Source organism: Melospiza melodia, chromosome 12 (genome assembly GCF_035770615.1).
Source record: "Melospiza melodia melodia isolate bMelMel2 chromosome 12, bMelMel2.pri, whole genome shotgun sequence".
Lineage (NCBI taxonomy): Eukaryota > Metazoa > Chordata > Aves > Passeriformes > Passerellidae > Melospiza > Melospiza melodia.
The window spans coordinates 20,595,045-20,617,810 of NC_086205.1; the positions used below are offsets into that span (position 1 = coordinate 20,595,045).

Below are 22,766 nucleotides of genomic sequence, written 5' to 3' on the forward strand. Positions count from 1 at the left end.
GCGGGCCCCGGCCGTGCCCGGCTCTCCTCCCGGTGACGCGCTCCCTCCGCCCGCTCCCTCCCTCCCCCTGAGGGCTTTCCCCGCTGCCGCCCGCGCTCCCCAACATGGCGCTGGCGGCGGCCGAGCGGGGCCGCGGCTGCCTCGGGGCGCTGCGCCGGCTGTGAGTGCGGGCCGGGGGAGGCCCGAGCGGCCCCGAGCGAGGGCAGGGGCGGCCGGGCCGGGGGCAGCCGTGGGTGCGGGCCGGGGGCGGCCTGAGGAGCCGCAGGGAGCTGCCCGCAGCGAGCACGGAGCCCGCTGCCCGGGCAGGAGGGGAGGGGGCTCTGCGGGGCGTGAGGGGACACACAGGGAGCCCGGGCTGCTCTGGGGGAAGGAAGAGCAAATAAACCCTCGTGGGCCCTAGGGAATGGTTGTGGCAGCTGCTGCGGGTGCCACGAAGCTGCCCCGGCCCTGGGGTCGGTCCGCAGGCTGTGCGCAGGGAGGTGACCGTGACAGCTGTGTATCCAGTGTTTAATACATGCACAGATTCCTCCTCTGTTACAGCCGAGCTCTGCTTGTGTGGTGTCGAGGACGTCCCGTGTCTTTTCGTCCGATAACGCTTAAAGAATGCTGGACTTGATCCAAAATTCCGACTTTGTTTTACATGCTAATTAAAACAGTTCCAGGAGTTTGCTCTCACAGCTCTATCCAGTCACTTCACTGCCGTTATCTCATTTAGTCAGCATTAATCATCTGAAGTTGAACTTTCCATTTCTAAAAGTCTCCATAGCTCACTCTTGCTCTTTCACATTGTTTTCTCTTGCACCTTTGCGCTACGAAAGCAGCTCCTATTGCCTTTTTAAGCTTTTTTGTTTTATGTTTGCTCTCGTCTTCTTTCCCAAATACTTCATGAGTTGGCCTCTCTGTAATAAATAAATGTGAGTTGTTGGCTATTCTGTCCACCAAAAAGAGGTTTTTTGCTTGTTTGTTTTAAGAAAACTCCTTGATTATTTCTGTTTGAATGCTACTAAAAAAGCATGGGGATAATTTCTATTGTGTACAAGTGAAAGTGCTTAGGGAGAGATCTGGTGAAGTTTGAGCAACTTCCCTTGTTACACCTGAGTGTGTTCTGTGTCAATAGATGTATCAGAATTTTCAGTGCTGTCCTTCTCTCACCTGAAAATAAAAATAGCTCAGTTGCCACTTGTTCATATGCACTTGTAACACTTCTGTCCCTTTATAATTGCACAGGCAATGGAACCAAGTACGAATATTTGTGAAATGGGCCTCAACGATAGGTATGAAATTTCACTTCTTTAACTACTAGCTTAAATTGCTATGCAGTGTGGATGGTTTTAGAGTATTAGTTGCTGAAAGACTGCAGGGTTTTTTAATAAATATTCAGTATGTTCACAGTTTCTGGAAACAGGAACCTGTAGCTAACCAAAGAGAAATCATCTTTAATGTTTAAACAACATTTTGTATAATTTTACCTATAATAATTAGGTATATGGAAATTAATGAAAGCTCTTTATTTTTTGTGGTATTTTCCTCTGAGTCCTTTTCTGATGCAAAAGTTGCAGAGTCTCTGAGAATTGTTTTATAGGCATAATGGTATTTAAACAAGATATGAAGGAGCATAAAAGGGTTTAGCAAGATTATTTAAACTCACTCTGTGATTATGCTATCTAAAAAGTTATGTTTGAGAATTCAGGGATCTCTTTTCATTTTATTGTTTAGTTTAAAGCTATTTAGTTCTCACTGAGAAGTCTCTGTCAGTGCTGGCCTTATACTTCTATCAAGTTGTGGCTGCTGTTGTGATAGTTTATAGAAGTTTGTAAGTCACTGATCAAAAAACCAAAACAATGAAAATTGATACCTTTTTATTTCTTTGTCACTGTGTATCAAGGGGGAGCAGTGCTCTTCATATGTGAATCACTGCTGTTGTGGGGGACACAGCAGTTTTGATTGTTTCCTAGTTAGTCCAGAGGGTACATAGCACAACTATAAGCATCAGCTGTTATGTAGAAGTGGTCTTTTTTAGGGTAAGGCTATATTTCTTGAATTCTGAAAAAGAAAAAAAATGGCTTAAAGATACTTCTGCATAAAGACTCTGAGTTAAGAATTCGAAGAGCAGCTTGAAAATGATTTTGGGTGAAGCATGCTTTTTCCATTATTGAAGAAATGCATAAACTTTATAAATAATGTAAAAGAAACCAGAATTTTAAAGTTGCTTTGTTTCCAGGGATGTTTTTGTGGCTTGGTTTCTTACTGTGCTTCATCCTTTTAAACAGGAGGTCACAGCATAGGGAAGATCCTCATTGCAAACCGAGGAGAAATCGCCTGCAGGGTGATGAGAACAGCCAAGAAAATGGGGGTGAAGTCTGTGGCAGTTTATAGTGAAGCAGACAGGAATTCCATGCACGTAGCAATGGTGAAGTATATTCATTAAACTTGTGGCTGATGTTCATTCATAACAGTATTTTTCATTGATAAATTCCATGGGTAAAGCAGATTTGGGTGCTGATGCAAAGTTGATTCTCACTGCTGTAGACCACTGCCAAGTTTTCCTTGAATGGGTGGAAAGTTTGCCTGGTCTCTGTCTCAATACCTGATATCTTTACAAGAAGTGCATTCAAGTTTGGCTCTCTGACTCTGGACAGCCAGGACTTAGAGAATAGACTGTGATTCTGGGGAAGAAGTCAGAATTTGTTTCACCCAGTTGAGCCTCTCCATGAGGAAAGGCAGTGATTTAAACTGCAGTCTGATAAGCGATGTAATTAGCACGGAAACTCATTTAAATTTGCTAGTAACCAGTCTCTGTTGCATGTATTTTTTGTAAAACAGGCAGATGAAGCATATTGCATTGGTCCACCACCCTCACAGCAGAGTTACTTGGCCATGGAGAAAATACTGCAGGTGGCCAAGGTCTCAGCAGCACAGGTAAGGAGATCAGGGCCTTACATTTTCTGTTACTTCCATGTCTTTAGTTCTTTATTTTTGCTCATCTTGCTTTTCCTTAATGAGCTATGAAATTTCTGAGTTTTCTAAGCTAAACTGATACAAAAAACAGAGTGGTTACATTTTTCTGTTTTAGGCTATTCATCCAGGTTATGGTTTCCTCTCAGAAAACACAGAGTTTGCAGAGCTGTGTAAGCAGCAGGGAATCATCTTCATAGGTCCTCCTTCATCTGCTATCAGAGATATGGGTATTAAAAGGTATCTATTTCTGATTTATTACTTGGTTATACAATTTACAGCCTGGCAAAGCTGATTTTGTTAACAGATGACCAGTTGTTGCTCTGTAATTGTTTTATTATGTCAATTTGCATTATATTTTTACAGTTTTCTTCAAAGGAATAAACTCCAGGTTTATAGATTCATTTGGGGACATAAACAGTCAAGATTGTTCAGTTATTGGGATTTTAGTAATTAAATCATTCTACTTTTCCAGAATTGAAGCATTGCAGTGTAGTGTAGGTAAAGGTTCAGCAGTCAGATTGGAAGGGTCAAAAGAGCAGTGGAAAAGAAGCACCAGATCATCAGGGTTATTGTGGCTCATGTAAAATTATAAGTTTAATTCATCACAGAGAATCTTAGTCTTAGTTTCTTAGATCAAAGAAAGACTTTAAAGGTATGAAGTGTAAATCAAGAATATGGAAATGAAGTTATTACTGACACAAGAACTGTATAATCATAGTTAGAGAGAATTAACTTTATCACCTCATAATGTGAGAATAAATTGCCTCAGTAATTTAATGAGCTTTGCATGCATTTTGGAAATTAGAGTTGTTATGCTTGAGTGTTTTATGTGTGGTGTGAATGTAGCCTGTGTAATGAAAAGTTTTGCCTTTGTACAACTTTCAATATTGTGGTGTTTTAATTTGAAATTGTTAAATTTTGGCATATATAATGTGGAAAAAACCAGTCAAACTCAAGTGTAATCCTGCTAGGAGAAACAAAAATGTTTGTTGGAAGCATGTGCTGAATTACAGTCCAATGCTGTGTGACCACTATGCAAGTAGTCCTGTTGAGGTCTACTGTGGAACTGTTTTCATGGAGAGAATTAACATTGGGAGCATTAGACAGGTTGGAGCTTAAAGTAAGAAAAAAATATTTTTATCATTCTAAATATAAAACTGTTCTGTCAAAGCACTTCCAAAGCTATAATGTCTGCTGCTGGCGTTCCTGTTGTTGAAGGTTATCATGGAGAAGATCAGTCTGATGAGTGTCTAAGGGAACATGCCAGGAGAATTGGATACCCAGTAATGATTAAAGCTGTCCGTGGGGGTGGAGGAAAGGTAAGGAACTCCTCTGTTCATCCTTTGCTGTAAAGTTACCATGGCTCAGGATCTGAAACTCTGTATTCTAAAAGAAAACAAAAAATGGAAAAGTACTTTGTGCTAAAATTTATTAATGGCCAGTCTAGCACTATGAAATCTCATTTCCCTTTGAGATGCAGAAGATAAGTAGCTGGAATAAACTGGAAGAGTTTTGTTGGTTTCAATGGATCTCCAGTAATTCACATGAAAGATAAGTTGTGCTGTGGATTTGTGCAAAATGAGATGACTTTAAATTGTTACTCTGTGATGGCTTCTGTGACTTCCTTTGCTGACAGTTTTAAATGTTGCATAAGAAGTGATTAGAAACACCATTTTCTGTCTAGATATTTTTCAATGAGTGGTGAACTCCCAGTCTAAATCACATTTTGTTCTGAAATAAACGTCTATAAAAATTACATATAGAAAAATTTAGTTATTTCCAAAGTAACTAGATTTATTTTGTAGAAAATCAGTTTTTCTCTGCCAACCTTGGAAAATTTCTATAATATTTGAGGACAAAATTTAATTTTGTGCTCACTCATATCAATGGAATGATAATATCTATTTTTTACACTTCTTGTGACACTTTCAGTGAGACTTAGTTGGATTATCTTACTGGAAGCTGATACACAATTCTGCTAAAGTTTATGAAAGAAAGAAAAAACAAATTATTTTTAAGCTAATTTCTCACTCTTTGTGTGCAACAAGGTTTTTCATTGTGCATTTTTAGCTATTTAGATAAGCTTTGTTCTTGTATTTTAGGGCATGAGGATTGCTCATTCAGAAAAGGAGTTTCTGGACCAACTAGAATCAGCAAGGAGAGAAGCAAAGAAGTCTTTTAATGATGATGCAATGCTGATTGAGAAATTTGTAGATAATCCAAGGTGAGAAACACATGTTTCAATATAAACCCTGTAATGTTTATTCTACTTAAATAAACATAAATAGCTTAGTTAACTAAACATAACCAGCTTAGTTGTGGGATTAAAATTGGTTTTGTATGTCTGATTTGCACTATGAAATTTGTTAATTTGGTCAAAATTGTTTATAATTTATTGAATTTCTTGTAGTGGCTTTGTTTTGAATGACAGGAATTAAAATGCTACTGCTTGGGAAATGTGGCAGTGAGATGTCTAAAACTGATTTACATCTAGGAAACCAATCAATTTAATATTCAAACTATAGACCTTAGTCAAGCTGTGATGGTGTTTCTGCTGCCCTCAGGTGTCCCAAACCAGTTGTTTAATCTTCCTTTACTTCAATGTGTCAAACAGAAGTCAGTGTCTTTAGCTCATGTGAAACTGAACTAATTTATTGTTTATAAAGAATGTCTCAGAGGTCTGTTTGACACTCTTGTACTTTACATCTGTTCTTCCTTGAAGCATCACTGTAGGGAAAGTATTTATTCCAAAGAAATTGAGGGTCTGTTTATGCTGTCAGGTGGACATGAGAAAAAACTCATTGCTGGGGAATTTATTTTGCCAGGATCAGGGGATTGTCAGAATGGTCATGTATTTTTATTAGGTTTATACATAGAATAAATTTCTGCCACCTCATAGTTGTCATTTGAAATGATGTTTTGAAGTGAGCAGTGTTATTCCTGAGCCAGGACTGCTGCTGTCTCTTGTGAATTGCTGCACAATAAATTATGAGGGAAATAATCATTATCAAATTAATAATGAAGTGGTTTTACTTTTGTTATAATAACTAAGAAAGAAGCAGCAGCCTTCAGATATATGTCTTGCTTATCCTACAATCAATGAGATTTCACTGCAGTAGTTGGTATTAGGAATCCTCTTTCATTTAGAAGATTTAGTAAGTCTATAACAATAAAATCCTGCATAATACCAGCCTCACTTTACATTTTTGGCATTTATTTAAGGGCAGACACTTAAACTTATAAGAAATCCTATTAAAAAATTGCAAGTTTGAAGTCTGTTTGGGGCATTAAAATACATTAAAACATTTATTTTTATGGAGCAGGCATGTTGAAGTCCAGGTATTTGGTGACCAGCATGGCAATGCAGTGTATCTGTTTGAAAGAGACTGCAGTGTGCAAAGGAGGCATCAGAAAATCATTGAGGAGGCACCAGGGGTGAGCAGAAAATTGTTAATATTTTTTATAAACTGCCATGTTTTTATAGTAATTGCTACCCCCCACTGAATGTATGTAGTGGGTAATAATTTATTTGTAATTCTCAAACCTGTTTTACTTTTGCTGCTGAAGATGTTCTAATTGAAAAAAAAAACTACATTCTTTAGGAAAGTGATTCTCAAAGAAGAATTATGTAGATTTCAAGTGTAACATAGATCAGGGTTTCACTGCAGTTGTTAATTCTGTTCAATATTCATGCGTACCAGGTTTTATATCACCAAACTTTACAATAGTTTGTAATTTTTTTTTTTTTTTTTTTTTTTTTTTTTACAGCCAGGAATTAGTCCAGAGGTTCGAAGGAGGCTTGGAGAAGCTGCTGTCAAAGCAGCCAAAGCAGTGAATTATGTGGGAGCAGGTGAGCCTGGGGAGGTGCAGCTTTTAACTTAGTCAGATTTAAGTCTCAAGCAAATGGCATCTGGTTGTTTTCAAGTGAGACACACATCCCTCAAATTTTTGAGGTTTAAGCAAGCAATTATGTAGTTAATTCTGATGTAATTACAGATTTAAATTAGCATACCTGAACTCAAGACCAGTGGCAGCTGAAGGATAGAAGGAAAAAAATTTCAGGGCAGATAATTTGGTCAACTCAACTGTTGTTGGAAAGTGAGCATTATGAATTAGTAAATTTGAGCTGAGCAAGGGGAAAATAATTTTTCTTTTAGCATAGAAAGGGTGATACTTTATATGCAAACAGTAGTCTTTAAAAGAAAATCACAACTCACTTTAAAGTCCACACAATTTCCCAGATGAAAAATAACCTCCTGAAATTATTTGTAACTTTATTTTCTCACTACTTTCTTCAGATATTTATTTAAAAAATTTACATGCCCTATGAATATTCCGGATACTTTCAAAGAGTCTTGATGCACTTTTTAAAGTGCTAATGAAATGCAGCTCTTACTGTAGAGAATGGCTACTAAGCAAAGGTTATGTAAATGTACAAGGAAACAACTCTTCTGTTTTCAGATCTCTTGTGAGATCTGTGACCCTTTTTTAGATTATTTAGATAGAATGTAATGAAATTCAGTGTGTCTGATTGAGAAATAGTAATCTTGGCATAGTTGTATTAAGTGTCTTGGATGTCTTTTCCATAAATGGACACCTAAGATGCTCTTAGGTGAATTGTCCTTTTGTTAAATACTTCAGGAACAGTTGAATTTATTATGGACTCCCAACATAATTTTTACTTCATGGAGATGAATACCAGGCTGCAGGTAGAGCACCCAGTTACAGAGATGATCACTGGAACAGACCTGGTGGAATGGCAGCTCAGGGTGAGTGTTAATTGATTTTACATGGAGAGTTGCTCCTGAGTGCTGTGTGACACTGCCTGTGAGATGGGTTTCCAGATCCTCATCTCCTGCTCAGCTGACAGGGTAGAGTTTCCTTTGCTCCACAGGAACATCTCACATTGCTGTATTGGATGTAGAGCATTGTGTAGGTGCTCTGAATTTCAACCAGCTGTGTAGAGAGGAAACATTTTTAAAATGTATTTAGAGACATTAACAGACAGTGTGGAAAGTGGGAGAGAGTGGGGTCCTGATCTTTCCTTTGCTATGTTGTAAGGTTTCTAAAACTCAATTGAAATGGATCTGTGACCCAAAAGTCATTCTTGCATCAGGCTGTAGGAGGAAAAAATCCTCACAAAAACCTGTGTCTGGTGTTATACCAGTATAGCCACATTCTGAAATAGCTGTACAGTGGGATGGACTGGAGCAGTGGATTTCCTCACACACCCAATTTGCAGACATTATTCACACATTTGAGTGATAACAGGAAGTTTTGGGTATTAGGGAACTTGAAATAAACCCCAATTCTGTTTGCATAAATCCAAAAGTGAGGGCAGCAGCTTAAGTAGTGTGAGATTAAGGGTGGGGAAGTGTAATCAGAAAGAAAATTAAAATGGCAATGCTGATGCAAAAAGAAGGAACATTTGTCTTCCTTACCTGGGCATGGAAATTGAGAATTGAATCCTGAGTTAGAGCGGGGATGAAACAACACTGGAAGAGAAAAACAAGGTGGACGGGTTCAGTGGTCGTGGCAGTGTTTTTCTCCTTGTGCTTTTTAAAATGTGCTTCCTAATTCTTCAAATTCAGAAGAAATACAGTTAATATTTCATATATCAGCATTCCAGAATATTGACCCTGCATTAAAGAAAAAACCTATTGTTTTCAGGTTGCTGCAGGAGAGAAGATTCCTCTACTGCAGGAAGAGATCCTGCTCCAGGGCCATGCATTTGAAGCTAGAATATATGCTGAGGACCCTAATAATAACTTTATGCCAGGAGCTGGGCCCCTGTTGCACTTGTCCACCCCCCCAGCAGATCGTTTCACCAGGATAGAGACCGGAGTCAGGCAAGGTAAAACTGAAGGCAGTGATGGAAGAAGAAGTAATTAACATCAAGAACTTATCTTTGTAAGCATTTCCCTCTTTGGCCTGAATAAGTTTGTCTAAAAGAGTGTTGGTTTAAAGACAAATCCCTACAGAATTATTCATCCTTATCATTTTCCATGTACTTTTGGTCAATCACCAAATATTTTATTTACGTCTTCTTTATCTGTACTGAAATTAATGTCCACTGGCTCATGGTGGCGATAGTTTTCTCACTGTTTGGAAATCCTGCATTGTGTTTACAATAAGAAAATTGAATTTGAGTCATATTATCTCTACAAAAATTTATAAATGTATTTATAAAATTTATAAAAAGTCTGTGCTGAAATTGTCCTTGAAATTGAAATGCCAGGTCACATCATCATGTCCTTAAACAATTTTAATCTCGAGAGAAATGTGGCTATGAATTGTGCCCGTATTGGATGCCATGTGGTGCCCAGTACTGTGCATTACCAACTTTCATAAATACCTGGTTGCATGTTAGAGCATTTTTGTTTATTGCCATGTTCCAGGTGATGAGGTTTCTGTGCATTATGACCCCATGATTGCCAAGCTGGTGGTGTGGGCTGAGGACCGACCGGCAGCGCTCAGAAAGCTGCGCTACAGCTTGCACCAGTACAATGTAAGTGTGGTACCACAGCTTGAGCCACAAAAGCATGCAGAAAATACTGCAGTAAAACAAAAGTGGCTTCCAAAAGGGAGCCTGCATTGCTACTGCATTTCAAATCCATTAGTTGTTAGCCACAAAAGCATGCAGAAAATACTGCAGTAAAACAAAAGTGGCTTCCAAAAGGGAGCCTGCATTGCTACTGCATTTCAAATCCATTAGTTGTTTGCAGAAGTTGTATTTTTTCCCAGTTTGCAAACTGTTTTCATTGGTGGAGTGAGTGAAAATAAGTGTGAAGCCCAGTTTTACGCATAGATTTTTAAGTTTGTGGTATCTTCAGTTGGAATATGCACCTGGGACTTCGTAGAAAGGTAAGGCTAAACAACATTTTCAATTGTACTGTGAGCTTTCTCAGACTTAAATGGTTTCTTTAGTGGAATTTGTGTCAGACAAATTCCACTAAACTATGCTGTCAGTTCTTTTTAAGAAACATTCCATTTTTCCCCTATGAAAACTGCAGGTATTATAACTGTTTTAAAAAGTGGAATTCAGGAGGTTTGGCTTGAGGTGAGACTGAATATTACTTGTGCAGAACAAATTTACATGTGCCTGAAGTAGTGATAGTGTTGGGCCCCTTATGCTTTAGATAAAAATGAAATTTACTGCAAGAGAAAGAGATAAAAGAATTCTCTTTGTTTTTCCAGAATTTTCTTAGTACTGTCAGTAAATGTTGACAGCATAACATGGTTACCAGTTTCACTGATTTCTCTAAAATAATATTGTTTCATTAGGTATTTTGCACTATAGGAAATGGATAGTATCTAGTAAACTTACAGAAGTCCCTGTTCCTACTTTTTACTATTAAAAGATCAAAAATGGGATACTGAAACTATTGTAACTCATTTTTAATAAGAAGCCCTTGTTAAGTTAGGAATGTTCTTTCAAATACTCAGAGCACAATTTTCCAAAAGTAGAGTTTTTTCTGAAATTTACCTCCTGTTACTGTTTCCAGGAAAATTTGCTCAATTTCACAGTGGACAAAGGCAACGTTTAGAAAATAGAATGCTTTTGAGAAAGCAGCTTTTGGGTTTTGTTTTGGTTTTTTATCTTTTTACACTCAGTGGTTTTATTGATAGTAAAACAGACCAGTTGAATTAATTACATTTTATTGATAAATTTTGGGAGCAGAAAGCTGCGTAGTCATAACTCAGTTTGGCAATATGCTTCTGTTCTGTTTCTTTACAGATTGTAGGATTAAGCACTAATATTGATTTCTTACTGAGCCTGTCAGGACACCCACAGTTTGAGGCTGGAAATGTGCACACTAATTTCATTCCTCAACACCATGATGAACTATTTCCACCCAAAAAGGCAACTCCACATGAAGTTATGTGTCAGGCGGCTCTAGGGCTCATACTGAAAGAGAAGACGCTAACAGATGCTTTCAGAGATCAGTCAGATGGTAAGGATCATTGTTTTGTATTGTTTTATTTTATGAGTTCGTGTGCAGTTTCTTAATTTGGATGTTCTTTCTTTGCCCTACTTTGTGCCTGATCAGGGTTCTGTGTTCTGGCATCTCCCAGGTATTTGCATACAGGGCAGACAATAACTTTTGTTAAGGGTCAGATAGGGAATGTGTCACCACTGTGATGTCCAGAGCACTTCCCAAAGCCCTTCAGACAGGCACTGCCTGGAAGACCTTGGGGATTCATGGTCAGTGGCACACTGAGCTCTTTGCTCTTGGTAAGCACAAGCAGTGACCTTCTGCCTCTGTTATTCCTACAGCTGGCCAGGGTCTTCAGACAAAACTACCTCTGCTCTGAATGGGAGAGCAGTGGAGGTTTAATGGAGCCTTCACCTAAAGGTTAATCAGGACTTGCTCTGGTGTAGTTGAATTCTGATGCTCTCCAGTCCTGTTCAGGGATGTGTTCATGGAAAACAGCCTTCTCAGTGTCATGTTTTCTGTAGGTCACACAGCATCAATTTATTCAGTGTTGGAGATCAAGGAATTGTCACTCTCTCTGACTACAGTAGTTCCCCAGTCTTTTCTGTGCAATATAAATACATCAATATGGAGTTAGTAAGAGTAGGACAATGATTTTAAGGCCTAAGTTCTAAGTATTGTGTTTTGCTGAAGTTGAATGAAAAATAATATATCTGTGTATTTTGTGTTTTAGATAAATTCTCACCATTTGCATCCAGCACTGGTAGAAGAATAAATATATGTTACACTAGAAAGCTGTCTCTGCTGGATGGGGAAAACAGTAAGTTAATAAAAAAGTCTGTGGAGGGAAGGGAGGTATTTGATGGATGAAGTTATTTTAACTGGTGTTTGAAAATTCAGGCTAAGAAACAGCATAGAATCAGTATGAGTTTTATGCATTGTAAGCTGGGAATTCACAGAATTGCATGTTTAATCCACACTGTTAGATCCTGAGGACATGTAAACCAAATTGAAATGACTACTAATTCATGTTCATCATTTAAATGAATGAGGTTGAGATTTTAAAAAGAGAAGAATGCCATATACTTTTTTTGAACTCCTTTTTGTTGTGAAAGGAGTACTTCCTCTCCTCACAAACTTGTTTTCTGTCCAGATAATACAGATTTTAGATACATGATTTCAGATGTTCATCTTTGAAAGAAAAATTGTCTGGAATTCAGTAGGAATTCTGCAGTGTGTAGTAAGCTAATCTGAAAATTGTTATCTTAGTGTTGGTGGGCCTCATTTTTATCAAGAAAGCCTTGATAGAGTTTATATGTCATCATTCTCTAGATACTCCAGTGAAATCTACTCACACATGCATGTTTTGTTTTATTGAACAGTTGTGGATGTAGCTGTAAGTTACAATCAAGATGGGTCATACAAAATGCAGGTACCAGTACAATTTTTTCAGCTACTTCATTAGATAAAAGAATCAGTTTCTTGTAGATTTCTCTTAATATTAATTTTTGCTAAAGTTGCTTGATGATTACAGAAGCAGGATTCTGTTTTTAGTTTGCTTGTATCCATTGCTATATACTGTTACTTTGACCTGAAATTATCTGTGCTAGGTGCTGGATAGGCATGGAAGAGCTATCAAAATGTTTCTGACAAGGCTAAGAGAAGTGTTTGTATTTTCAGTACTTAAAGGTCTTTTTCTTTATTTTCCTTGTTGAATTTGTCTGTTTAAAACCTGGGGAGTTAGATTTAAATCTGCATTTAAAAAGACTTTTTTTCCACAGGACTCCTGCTCTATTCTTTGCATGAGAATGGATCTCCTGTGGGATAAATAAAAGCTTTCTAGAGCATTATCTGCAAGATAACATTTTATTTTGAAGATGGAAGTTGGAGAGTGATTACCAAATGAGCTGAGGAATCTTCTGGTTAGATAATTGAATGATGCCCCCTAGAATTGGCTTCTTTGTCCATGCTCTAGAGCTCCTGTAGTAAACAGCTCCAGATGCCTTAGTTGTAGATAATTTTGTGTGCACATGTGAGTCTCCAGTTGTTGGCTTAAGGAAATTGTGTTTGGCTGGGTGTTCAATATCCCCTGTAGGTGAATGTCTTATTCTCTCAGATTTGGCACCCAGAATGGATGAATGCTCAAGAAAGTCCTGAGTGAATATATTAGATAATTTGCTGAGCTATTTTTATTGGATACAGAACAGTCTCTTAACTGAAAAATAAAGGATACATAAGGTTTAGAAATGTTTTTTTAATTCCAGAGTTGCCTATGCAGAATCACAAGTTATGAGGGTACAAATACAATCTTTTGATTTACTGCTCATAAAGGGTTACCCTTTGTCCTTATAAAAGCATTTTGCTTTCAGATTCAAGATAAAATGTTCCTGATTTCTGGAGAGATCTTGAAAGAAGGTGATTCACTTTGCTTGAGGTCTTCAGTAAATGGAACAGTGTCTAAGTCCAAGTTGGTCATTTTGGACAACACCATTTATCTGTTCTTCCCGGTAATGTTCCTTTCTTTATTATCACAAATTGAAAATTTTGGAATTTTAGCCATAGAAATGAACAATATAAATTGCAACAGAATGTGAAAGAGAAGAACAATTTCAGTTTCTTACTTTGACCTATTAAGTTTTGATATCTGTTGGATTATTGTTCTAATTAGAAATTCATTGCTTGCAGTGAGTGAGAAAAAGAATTACTTTTAGAAAGTTAAAATACAGCTGGTGAGGAAATGAGGGTTTGGAAATGATGGTTTAGGAGGGGGAAACACAAAATACTAAATTTGTCAGGTATTTTAAGTTTGTCACAGAACAGTAGCGAGTGCTTCAAACCAACAAATATTTGAAAGGTCTCGTAGCTGGTGTTTTAATTTCAATTGCAATTTTTAAATTATATGACAAGAAATAAATCAGTATTGGTCTGAGGAAGGATAACTTTAGCTAATGTTAAAGTATGCAATTTTGAGTTACCATGGCATTATATGCATTGCATATATGCAAGTGACATTTGAAAGAAGAGGTACTCTAACTTGCATTATTAGGTTGTAATTTTTTATTTACAGTTAAAAAATTCCAAAGCCTTAAAGTAACTCAATGTAATTAAATAAATAAATTATTAGTTTCAGTAATTAACCTCTAGCACTGAGCCCCTTAAGACTTTCAGCAGAATGCAGCAAAAACTTTGTTGCTCCAGTGCTGAGGACAAAATAACCCCGTGCTGGAATTGCAAAGCTCAGTAGTCCTGTGATATCAGAGAGGAGTCTGGGGTGAGTGATAGAGAAGAAATCACAGGACTTTAGGGCATGGGAAGGATGTGGAGAGTATTGAGTCTTTGAGAGACTCTGGGAAGCAACTCTGAGAGGACTTAAGGGATTTTGAGTAAGAGTGAGAAATTTTGACTAAATTTAGCACTGAATGAATTTTACTGTAAATTGTGAAGGATTCATTGGCAGTGGCTGGCAGTGGAGATGCCAACATGTCTCCTGCTTGTTACAAACAGCCTTTATGCATTTCCACAACCTTCTGCACTGCTGATGCAGGAACAGGGAAGGTACAAATACAGGCTTTGTACAAAGATCCACGTGGAGCTGCTTTGTCCCAGGGGTTGTTCCTTCCTTGCTGGTCCTTCCAGCAGCAGGTGTCACCTTCAGTGTGACTTCCTAGGCCTCAGGCACTGGCAGAGCAGTGACACCACAGTCCCAGTGCAGCCCTGACTCCAGGGTGTGCCACCCTCAGAGCTGACTGCTTTGCCTAAGGCTGGAGCTGTTCTTTCCCTCTGTCAGCCCATCCACTGCTGCTGTTATCTCATGTTGTTAACTCACCTGTCCTGGATTTTCTTTTGTAGGAAGGCAGTGCTCAGATTGGCCTCCCTGTGCCCAAATACTTGTCTGCAGTGAGTTCAGGGGCAGAACAAGGTGGAGCTGTGGCACCCATGACGGGCACAGTAGAGAAGGTAATTATAACAACAGGATGGGACCTGAATTCTCCAGTATATTCAAATTTACTCTGCCAGAAATAGTGCTTCTGTACTGCCAGGAAAATGTACTGCCATTACTGTACTGGGGACAGTAATGTCAGTGTTGTGTGGCTTCTGATTGGAAAAAGCTTTGTTTACTCTGAGTTTTCAACAGCCACCCATGTCTTTTTAAGGCTTCCATTCTTTCTCTAGAGCTCTGGAAGACCTGAACTAATGCTACTGCTTAACTAGTTTTTTCTTCATCTTAATTACTTCCCCAGTCAAAGCTCCCTGAAGTGCTATGGGCTGTTTGATTCATTTCATCTAACATGAGAGTGAGATGCACTTGGAAAAGAAGAAATCCTCAGAAATGCCTCTTTCGTTAAGCTGTGAATTGATTTAATTTTCTTTAGCTCAGCAAGTCTTATGCGTTCTCTGTACAGTGACAAAGTTTCAACAGAAAGAGATTTTTCTGGAGAGTTTAGTGGTTGAAAGATTCAACCACTAATAAAAAGACATAAAGGATGGAGTATATGGAACATGGATCTCTGACATCCTGAATGAACCCTCCAAATCAGAGTAATTGTTGAAAAATGAGGTGACTCCTGCCATCTTCTTTCTGGATGTTGTTTTAAAGACTTTAGGGACTGGCTTCAGGAAGAGGTTCTGCACTTTTCTCAAAATAGAATTGCTGAAGCCCAGGAAGATTAGACTATACATCATCTCCTGTAGTGTTTCTTCTTTGACAGATAAATGGCTTCCTGGTCACCCTGTCATCTGGTACTGACCCCCTTTCTGTAGGCTCTGCCTTCCCTCTAGGAGATCTATCTAGAACTATTCCCTATCTAGAGAACTCAGATGCCCAGACCAACAAAAGTAAAAAATATGAACCTGTTTTGCAAAACCTCCCTCCCTCTGTGCATTGTGTTAGTCAAGATCCAGCTGATTTTGAATGGTACAGGCATAAATGATTTCTCCCCCAATTTTCTCCTGAATTGCAGGTGTTTGTGAAGGCAGGGGATAAGGTGCAGATTGGAGACCCTCTAATGGTTATGATAGCTATGAAAATGGAGGTAAGTGACATATAAAGGTTTTAATTATTGAGAAAATAAAAATCTGTTCAAAATTTAATAATTTTTGATTGCATTATTGAAGTTCAGTGTGGAGTGCAGCTTGCAGCTGTCAGTATCACTTCATCTGCTGTGACATCAGTGTTGTGTCTGACTGGATTTCAGAGGATTATATTTGCTGTTATTTTACTAACAAATGATGATTATATAATCCATGGTATTTTGCAGCTGGTTTAACATGCATTTGGGTGGTGGTGTCAGGCCTTCTGTCCCCTCCTGTCCTTTGACTTTTCTAGCACAAAACTGTCTTGGTGTCTCTTGCTCCCTGGTTGTGATCCAGGCACATGGATGTCTGCAGTTACTTCAAGCAGAGATTTAGCTAATGGGGACTTTGTAAATATACACAGGATTCTTCTTGTGTATAATCCTTTAATTAATAATATTTACATAAAGTTTTATGAGGAGCACACTAAAGATTCTGTGCAGTTATCCACACAGCATTCAGAGGACTGAATTTTATCTTGTCATAGCGCTTGACTGTGGCTCAGATTGCTTGAATTACAGTTTCTGTAGCCTGAACTGGTTTAGTTTGACTATTAGTTTAAAATAAACCTGTTTGTGGCAGTAGAACTAACACTGTTGAGAAAATCTGCCTTTCTCTTATCATGTTCTTTTTTTAATTACACTCAAATTCTATTAAATAAAACTGTGTGCACCAAAAACCTACACACAAACTTCTTTGCAGTTGGATGCTAAATGTGTTTGTGCCTCTTCAGCTGATATCCAGACTAACATTATCTGAGTTATTTTTTAAAGTGTTATTGAAATATAAAATGTAAAATTTAAAAAGCAAATTATTACTTAGAGAGTCCTTAGATGTGAGGATTTAATATCTGATCTTAAATGTTTTGATGCTAATCCTATGTAGAAGAGTACCAAGAGGCAAAGCTACAATATCAAACTGACCTGGTACAATGACAAGCAGACCAGCTGGGGCTTGTGTGTGAGCATGCTGTTCCTTTACTGTCATTAGTAGCTGTATTTCTGTTTCATCTGCATTTTGCCAAATATCTGCCCACTAAAGACCCCTCCTGGCCAGAAAACAGAAATATCTTTAGTAAATCTGCAGATTTCTCTTAAGGGAACAAATCTGCTCTCTGATTAACATTTTGGATTAATAGTGTGTTATTTCTGTTTGGTATTTATTACAACAACAGAAAGTATTAGTGAGGTAAAATAAGTCAGCTGTTCATACTGATGATCATTCCTATGATGATGATAATTCATATAAATGTATTCTATAGCATTTTTCTCCCCAATATACTTATCAAATATTCATGAGAAAACAAAACTCAGAAGTGGACTAGGAATGTTTCAAAGAAGGTTTAAAATAAAAAATGTCAGAGGAAGGAACTAAGTGTGTTCAGTTCCATTTGGAGCAAGCAGTAATGCTGGCATTTGCTGGAGGGAGAGGAGGGGAGGGAAGCCCCTGAGTTGTCTGCTGCTCACTCTGGCTGTGTTTCTGTGCAGCACACCATCAGGGCTCCCAAGGCAGGAGTGATTAAAAAGGTCAATTTCCAAGAAGGTGCCCAGGCCAACAGGCATGCTCCACTCGTTGAATTTGTGGATGAAGAGGCAGAGTCAAAGTAAAATTCAAGGAAGGTGCATTTTATTTTTTCTACTTTGCCGATTTTCTCCTGGAAGAAGATTTCTTCATGTTTTCAGCAAACTGTTTTGTATGATTGGAGGATTGTTTTCCTCTGAACTTCCTGCATAGTTTGACTGTAAATTATGCTGACTTCACTGAAATTTGGGTATCACTATACTGTAATTGTATTTATAACTTGTGGACCTATGTGATTGTTGTCCAGTGGTTGTTTGCTTGAGGAAAGACTGGAAGAAGATGTGAAGCTCTGAAAGGTTCAGAGAGGTTAATAAGGACTACAAGGTATAGACAGGTTAGGTTCTTCTTATTCACAGATGCCTTTTTCCCCTTACATATGTGAGGATTGATTTGAAGGAAATCTGAAATACAGTTTTTCTATTTTCTGGCAAAATTCCTGTTTGTATCTTATGTTTTTGCCTTATTAGGGAATTTAGGATTGTTCCTTAGCCCAGAATCCCACTCAGTCATTTCTGGTGCATCTGTTTTTCCTATTTACCTCAATGAGTTGTGAAAATTTGCATTTCAAAAATTACTTTAATATACCTCAAAATATGTGATGCAAAACATTTCTAAAATACATTTATTTGCTACACTAATCAAAGTTAAAATGTGACTGCTTTCAAAAAATGCCATTTTAACTTTAAACGTGAAGTAGTAACACAGAAATATAAGCTTATTTAATACTTAGTGTGCCAAAATACAATACTGACTTCAAAATCTTCATTACTGTTATCATATTGTTCATGTTCTAGTGTACTTCTTATTGGCTGGAATGAAGTACACCACAGTCTTTATAACAACATGAAATGAGAATACTAAGAAGAATAGATTTTTTTTTGTATCTGCAGGGTTTCAGAAGGGAAGATTGGTAGGCTTTTGGATATGCAAAGAAAAACAATTCTCAGACTAAGCATACTGATAATTTGCCATAAATTTAACTTATTTAGCCATCACCTTAGGGAAACAAGGGAAAGAAAAAATGTTTTAATTGTTGCAAACTTTGAAAGTTTTTTCATTATTCAGTTAATGTGAAGTTCTGTTATCACATGAAGTTTTGATAAGCTAACTCAATTAAATAATCTGTTCTATACTGCAGAAAGGAGCAATCAGATGCTGCAGTGATCCCGAGCCTGTAGTTAAATCTGTGCAAATGGACCCTTACCTGAAATCTCATTTCTGAATCAATATACAGTACATGGGGAATTCTCTGATCTGCTTTTATAATTGTGCAGCCTTGTCTGCAGTGCAGAAAAAAACCTGGTGAAAAAGCAATGACTTTGGATGATCAGTGTATTAAAAGCATATTTTAATACTTTACAGTTTTCCTTCCAATCCTGTGGTCACCTAGCAAATAATTAAATTCCAGTGATCATCTTGTAGAATATTGCCACTATGATTTTTATTTACTGCCAAATAAAAATTAAGCATAACTTGGAATGTTTGTTTTGATTTTTCTCCATTTTGTTCTTTCCTTGGCTGCTTCTGTTCATGCATTGGATTAGAGGGTTTAAGCAGCTGTTTCTGTATCATCTGATGATGATGAGCACAATCTGCAGATCACATTTAGGAGGCAGCAGTCCAGACACTCGTGATGGGTTTCACTGCAGGTAAGGGTAGGCACTTGTTTTATCCAGAACTGATTCCTCACACAGAAACATGAGCTCAGCCCTGAAGAGACTCAGCAGCTTGGCATTTATTTTTCTCTCTCTCTGTGACATGGCTGTTTCTAGACTGACTTTGCTGCACTGAATCTGTACCAAAACATTCAAACTCCCAGCAGGAGGTTCCCTGCCTGCTCAGTCTGCACAGCTTGGCTGCACACAGCCAGTGCAGCAAAACACATTCCCTGGGAGCTGACAAAATGTCCTCCCTCCGGAGCCAGGGGAGACAGATAATCTCACCAGTGTTCATTTTCCCTCACTTCTCAAAAATTAGCTGGTTTTATCTCTATAGGTTTCTACTGAGATAGATTTTTTTTTTTTTTTCAGATAGTGATGGTTTTGTTTATTTAAGAAATATCTCTTGCAGAAGTCACTCTCAGTTTGCATACTTGAAATGCTTTACTGCAGTGTGATTCAATTGAACTTGGAAATGCTCAAAAAATTATTAAAGGTAGGTTGTTCCTGTACCAGTATCTTAGTTAACAAAATATTCATGAATCTTCAGTTTTTTACAAATAAATGTTTGTGTTATGAATGTAAATTGGTAAGAGTCCTAGCATAGTAACATAGCTGTCACTTGTTGTCTCTAAAACACTTAATGGCAGACTAAGAAAAAAATGTTAATGTTTTAAAATGCAGCATTTTAGCATTTGGGCTAAAGGGGTAATCTCTGCTACTAATTTATTATCAATGTACCTTTTCAGATAGTCCTGTAGTTCTGAAACAACAGTCACAGATGTTACAGAACAATGAATCTGAACTGATTCTAGTTGTAATGATTTCTTCTTGCTACCAGAGGAGAGAGGGGGCTGTGTCACCAGATATTTAATTCAGCCACAGTTGATGGTCTGCAGGAAAGAACAAAGGTGTTGGTGTCCCAGACTCAGGCTTCTCTGAGACAGGGTCAGGGAGTGACACTGAGCACTAGCCAGCTTGGAGCAGGAATGGCTCATCCTGCCAGTCCACAGTGAGAGCCCTGTGCACATTTCAGTTTTCCCCTGTGGGCATCTCCATCTCTCCTGCAATCTCCAGCTGCTGCCAGTTCCTGTGGCTGATACCCAGGGAAGCTCTGTGCTGTGGAGCCTCAATCCATGCTGGACTGGGAACCAGGAAAGCAGGACTGTGTTCTTATTTTAGTCACTGACTCACTGTGACTTTAGACAAGTCACTTGGTTGATATTTGCCTGTTTCCTGCTATTTAATGAGGTTGATGGCAATCAAAACACTGATTGATAAATAATTTTCTCTGCTTGTTGGGAAAGTTGTAATTTCAGATGTAGACTAATTCTACTTGGAAGGGGTTTTTTAACCTTTTATACATCAAATATTGATATCAATACCACAGAGTTACTTAGTTTCCAGTGTGTATTGTATCCTTTGTTGTAATGACTGTACCAGCTAGTTACCAGGAAATCATAGCTTCAAGTCTTGATGCTAATTAAAAAATGAATACTCATGTGGTATTTTGGCAGGACCTTTAAAATTCAGTCAATAGTAGAGGGGAAAAGTTCATCTGGGCACACAACTTTAATGAAAGTAACTTGTTGATATGTCCCTTGAAATAGGTACTGCTTTTCAAGCAGATCAGGAATTGTCTGTGTTCTGTTTTAAAAAGCTCAGCTGTGCTGATTAGAATGAGTTTACAGAACAATCAATGGCAATTGATTAAGTTCTGAACTACCAGCTTTTACACAAAGTATATTTTCAACATACTCCAGATACTTCAACTTCTTGTACAGTTACGTTCCAAATAGAGATGTTTACACACAAATGCCACACAGGTAAGTATCACTTAGTGCCTTTATAATATTGGGGCATATCCTTCTGCATAAGAATTCCATTTGGAAAATAATATGCTCTACTGAATGATGTGTTAAAAAATCAGTATTGCAGAAATTGATAATTGTAACCTTGGTATTTATTTTTACGTGATCCGACTGAATTTCTTGGAAGAGAGCCTGGATTCTAAAAGCAATTTTGAGACATTTGATGTTAGCTTAAAACCTGTTGATTATACAATGAATTTGTATTAAAACAAACATGGATGTTCTGGTTGAATACACCATGTTTTTTATTATAGTAGGAATTAAAACACATCTGGAGTCCTGCTGGGTTTTAAAATTATAATGGTTGCTGGATTTAACTTTAATCTGTGTCCTGGTTTCAGCTGGGAGTTAACTTTCTTCCTAGTAGCTGTGTTTTGGTGTCAATGCAACAATAATGTTAGTAACAAGCTGCTGTTTTAGTGTTGCTGAGTGCTGCTTGCTCTCAGTGAAAGGTTTTCCAGTTTCCCATGCCCTGCCAGCAGCCAGGTGTGCAAGGGGCTGGGAGGGAGCAGGGCTGTCCCCAGCTGTGACCCCAAGGGACATGCCATACCCAGAGCACTGTGGCAAGCACAGACACGGGGGAAGCTGCCCAGGAGCCCCTGACTGCTGCTTGGGGACATTCTGGGCATCAGCCAGGGTGTGCTGAACAACTGCAGTGTGCATCACCTGTCTCTGCTGGGTTTCATTTCTCACTCCCTTTGTCGTCTTTTCATTACAATTGTAGTATTATTATTTGTTATATTTTATTTCAATTTTTAAATTTTTCTTACCTCAACTCATGGGTTTTGCCCCTTTTTTTCCCATCCTCCTCCCCATCCCAGCAGGGGCCTACAGCTGTCCTGCTTCCTCCCAGAGATGCTGCTAACAGTGCCTTGCACTGGGTGTAGTAACTTGTTAACCTCTTGTGAAATGCAGGAAGGATGAAAAACTTAATAGAAGGTGAACACCCTTCCCTGTAACCTATCAACAACAATCTTCTGATATTGGTGCTGTGTCACTACAGGTTAAATTGCTCAGACACCTTCAGGAGGAGTCACACTGTTTACTTCCTCTGTGCTTCTTTCAATGCAGAAAAAACAGAAAAAACCCATTATGGGCTGATAGAGACATTCCCACTGTATCAGCTGAATGGCACAACAGGAGCAGAGCACTGGGTCTGCACCTCTGGATGCCTGCAGAGTGGCATTAACTACCCTTGTGCAGGATAGCTCACGGGACTTTGCTCTCTCTAACCATGGGGCCAGTTTGCAGGCAAAGGGCCACAGCTGTAATTACCCTATGGCTGTTACATCAGGATATGATGGTTGGGTGGTTTCATTTTCTAGAGCACCAAGTAGCTGCTAAAAAGATGTGGTTATAAAGACACATCCAGCCCAAGCTGCCCCAGGTTATTGTTATTCTTCATAAAGCTTTGGGCCTCTTCCTCAGAAAGTGCCCAAAGTTCTCAGCCAGCAGATTACACTAAATGGATTCTGCTTTGACCCAACATGAGACTTATTTGTCTGCTCAAGAAGAGAACTCGGGTCAGTATAAACCAGCTCAGTGTTATATTCAGTTATGCACTTGACACAGTTGGTTTAAAAACATAAAATCACTGCCTCATTTTCCTGGGGTTCACGTGAGAAGATAAAACATCACTGGCTCACACAACAAAACAAGGTAAGTGTGTCAGCCTTAAAATAAATTGA

The 22,766-nt window shown here is 38.4% G+C and overlaps 1 protein-coding gene across 1 annotated transcript; it reads left to right on the forward strand.

Annotated features, from left to right (window-relative positions):
* Positions 1-96: 96 nt before the first annotated feature.
* On the forward strand, positions 97-19,028 carry MCCC1 (methylcrotonyl-CoA carboxylase subunit 1). The gene is made up of 19 exons (XM_063167225.1): positions 97-160; positions 1,228-1,274; positions 2,271-2,410; positions 2,824-2,919; positions 3,074-3,195; positions 4,130-4,277; positions 5,061-5,182; positions 6,282-6,393; positions 6,727-6,808; positions 7,600-7,727; positions 8,629-8,812; positions 9,357-9,466; positions 10,697-10,913; positions 11,629-11,715; positions 12,278-12,327; positions 13,265-13,402; positions 14,745-14,852; positions 15,857-15,928; positions 17,456-19,028. The coding sequence occupies exons 1-19, from the start codon at positions 105-107 to the stop codon at positions 17,573-17,575; spliced, it is 2,139 nt and encodes a 712-aa protein (XP_063023295.1). The 5' UTR covers positions 97-104; the 3' UTR covers positions 17,576-19,028.
* The last annotated feature ends 3,738 nt before the right edge of the window (positions 19,029-22,766 follow it).

Excerpts from the sequence above, each read along its gene's own strand:
- MCCC1 (XM_063167225.1), top strand. The coding sequence starts at position 105 with ATGGCGCTGGCGGCGGCCGAGCGGGGCCGCGGCTGCCTCGGGGCGCTG. Across the intron at positions 1,275-2,270 it reads GAAATGGGCCTCAACGATAG|GAGGTCACAGCATAGGGAAG; the intron begins GTATGAAATTTC and ends CCTTTTAAACAG. Across the intron at positions 2,920-3,073 it reads CCAAGGTCTCAGCAGCACAG|GCTATTCATCCAGGTTATGG; the intron begins GTAAGGAGATCA and ends TTTCTGTTTTAG.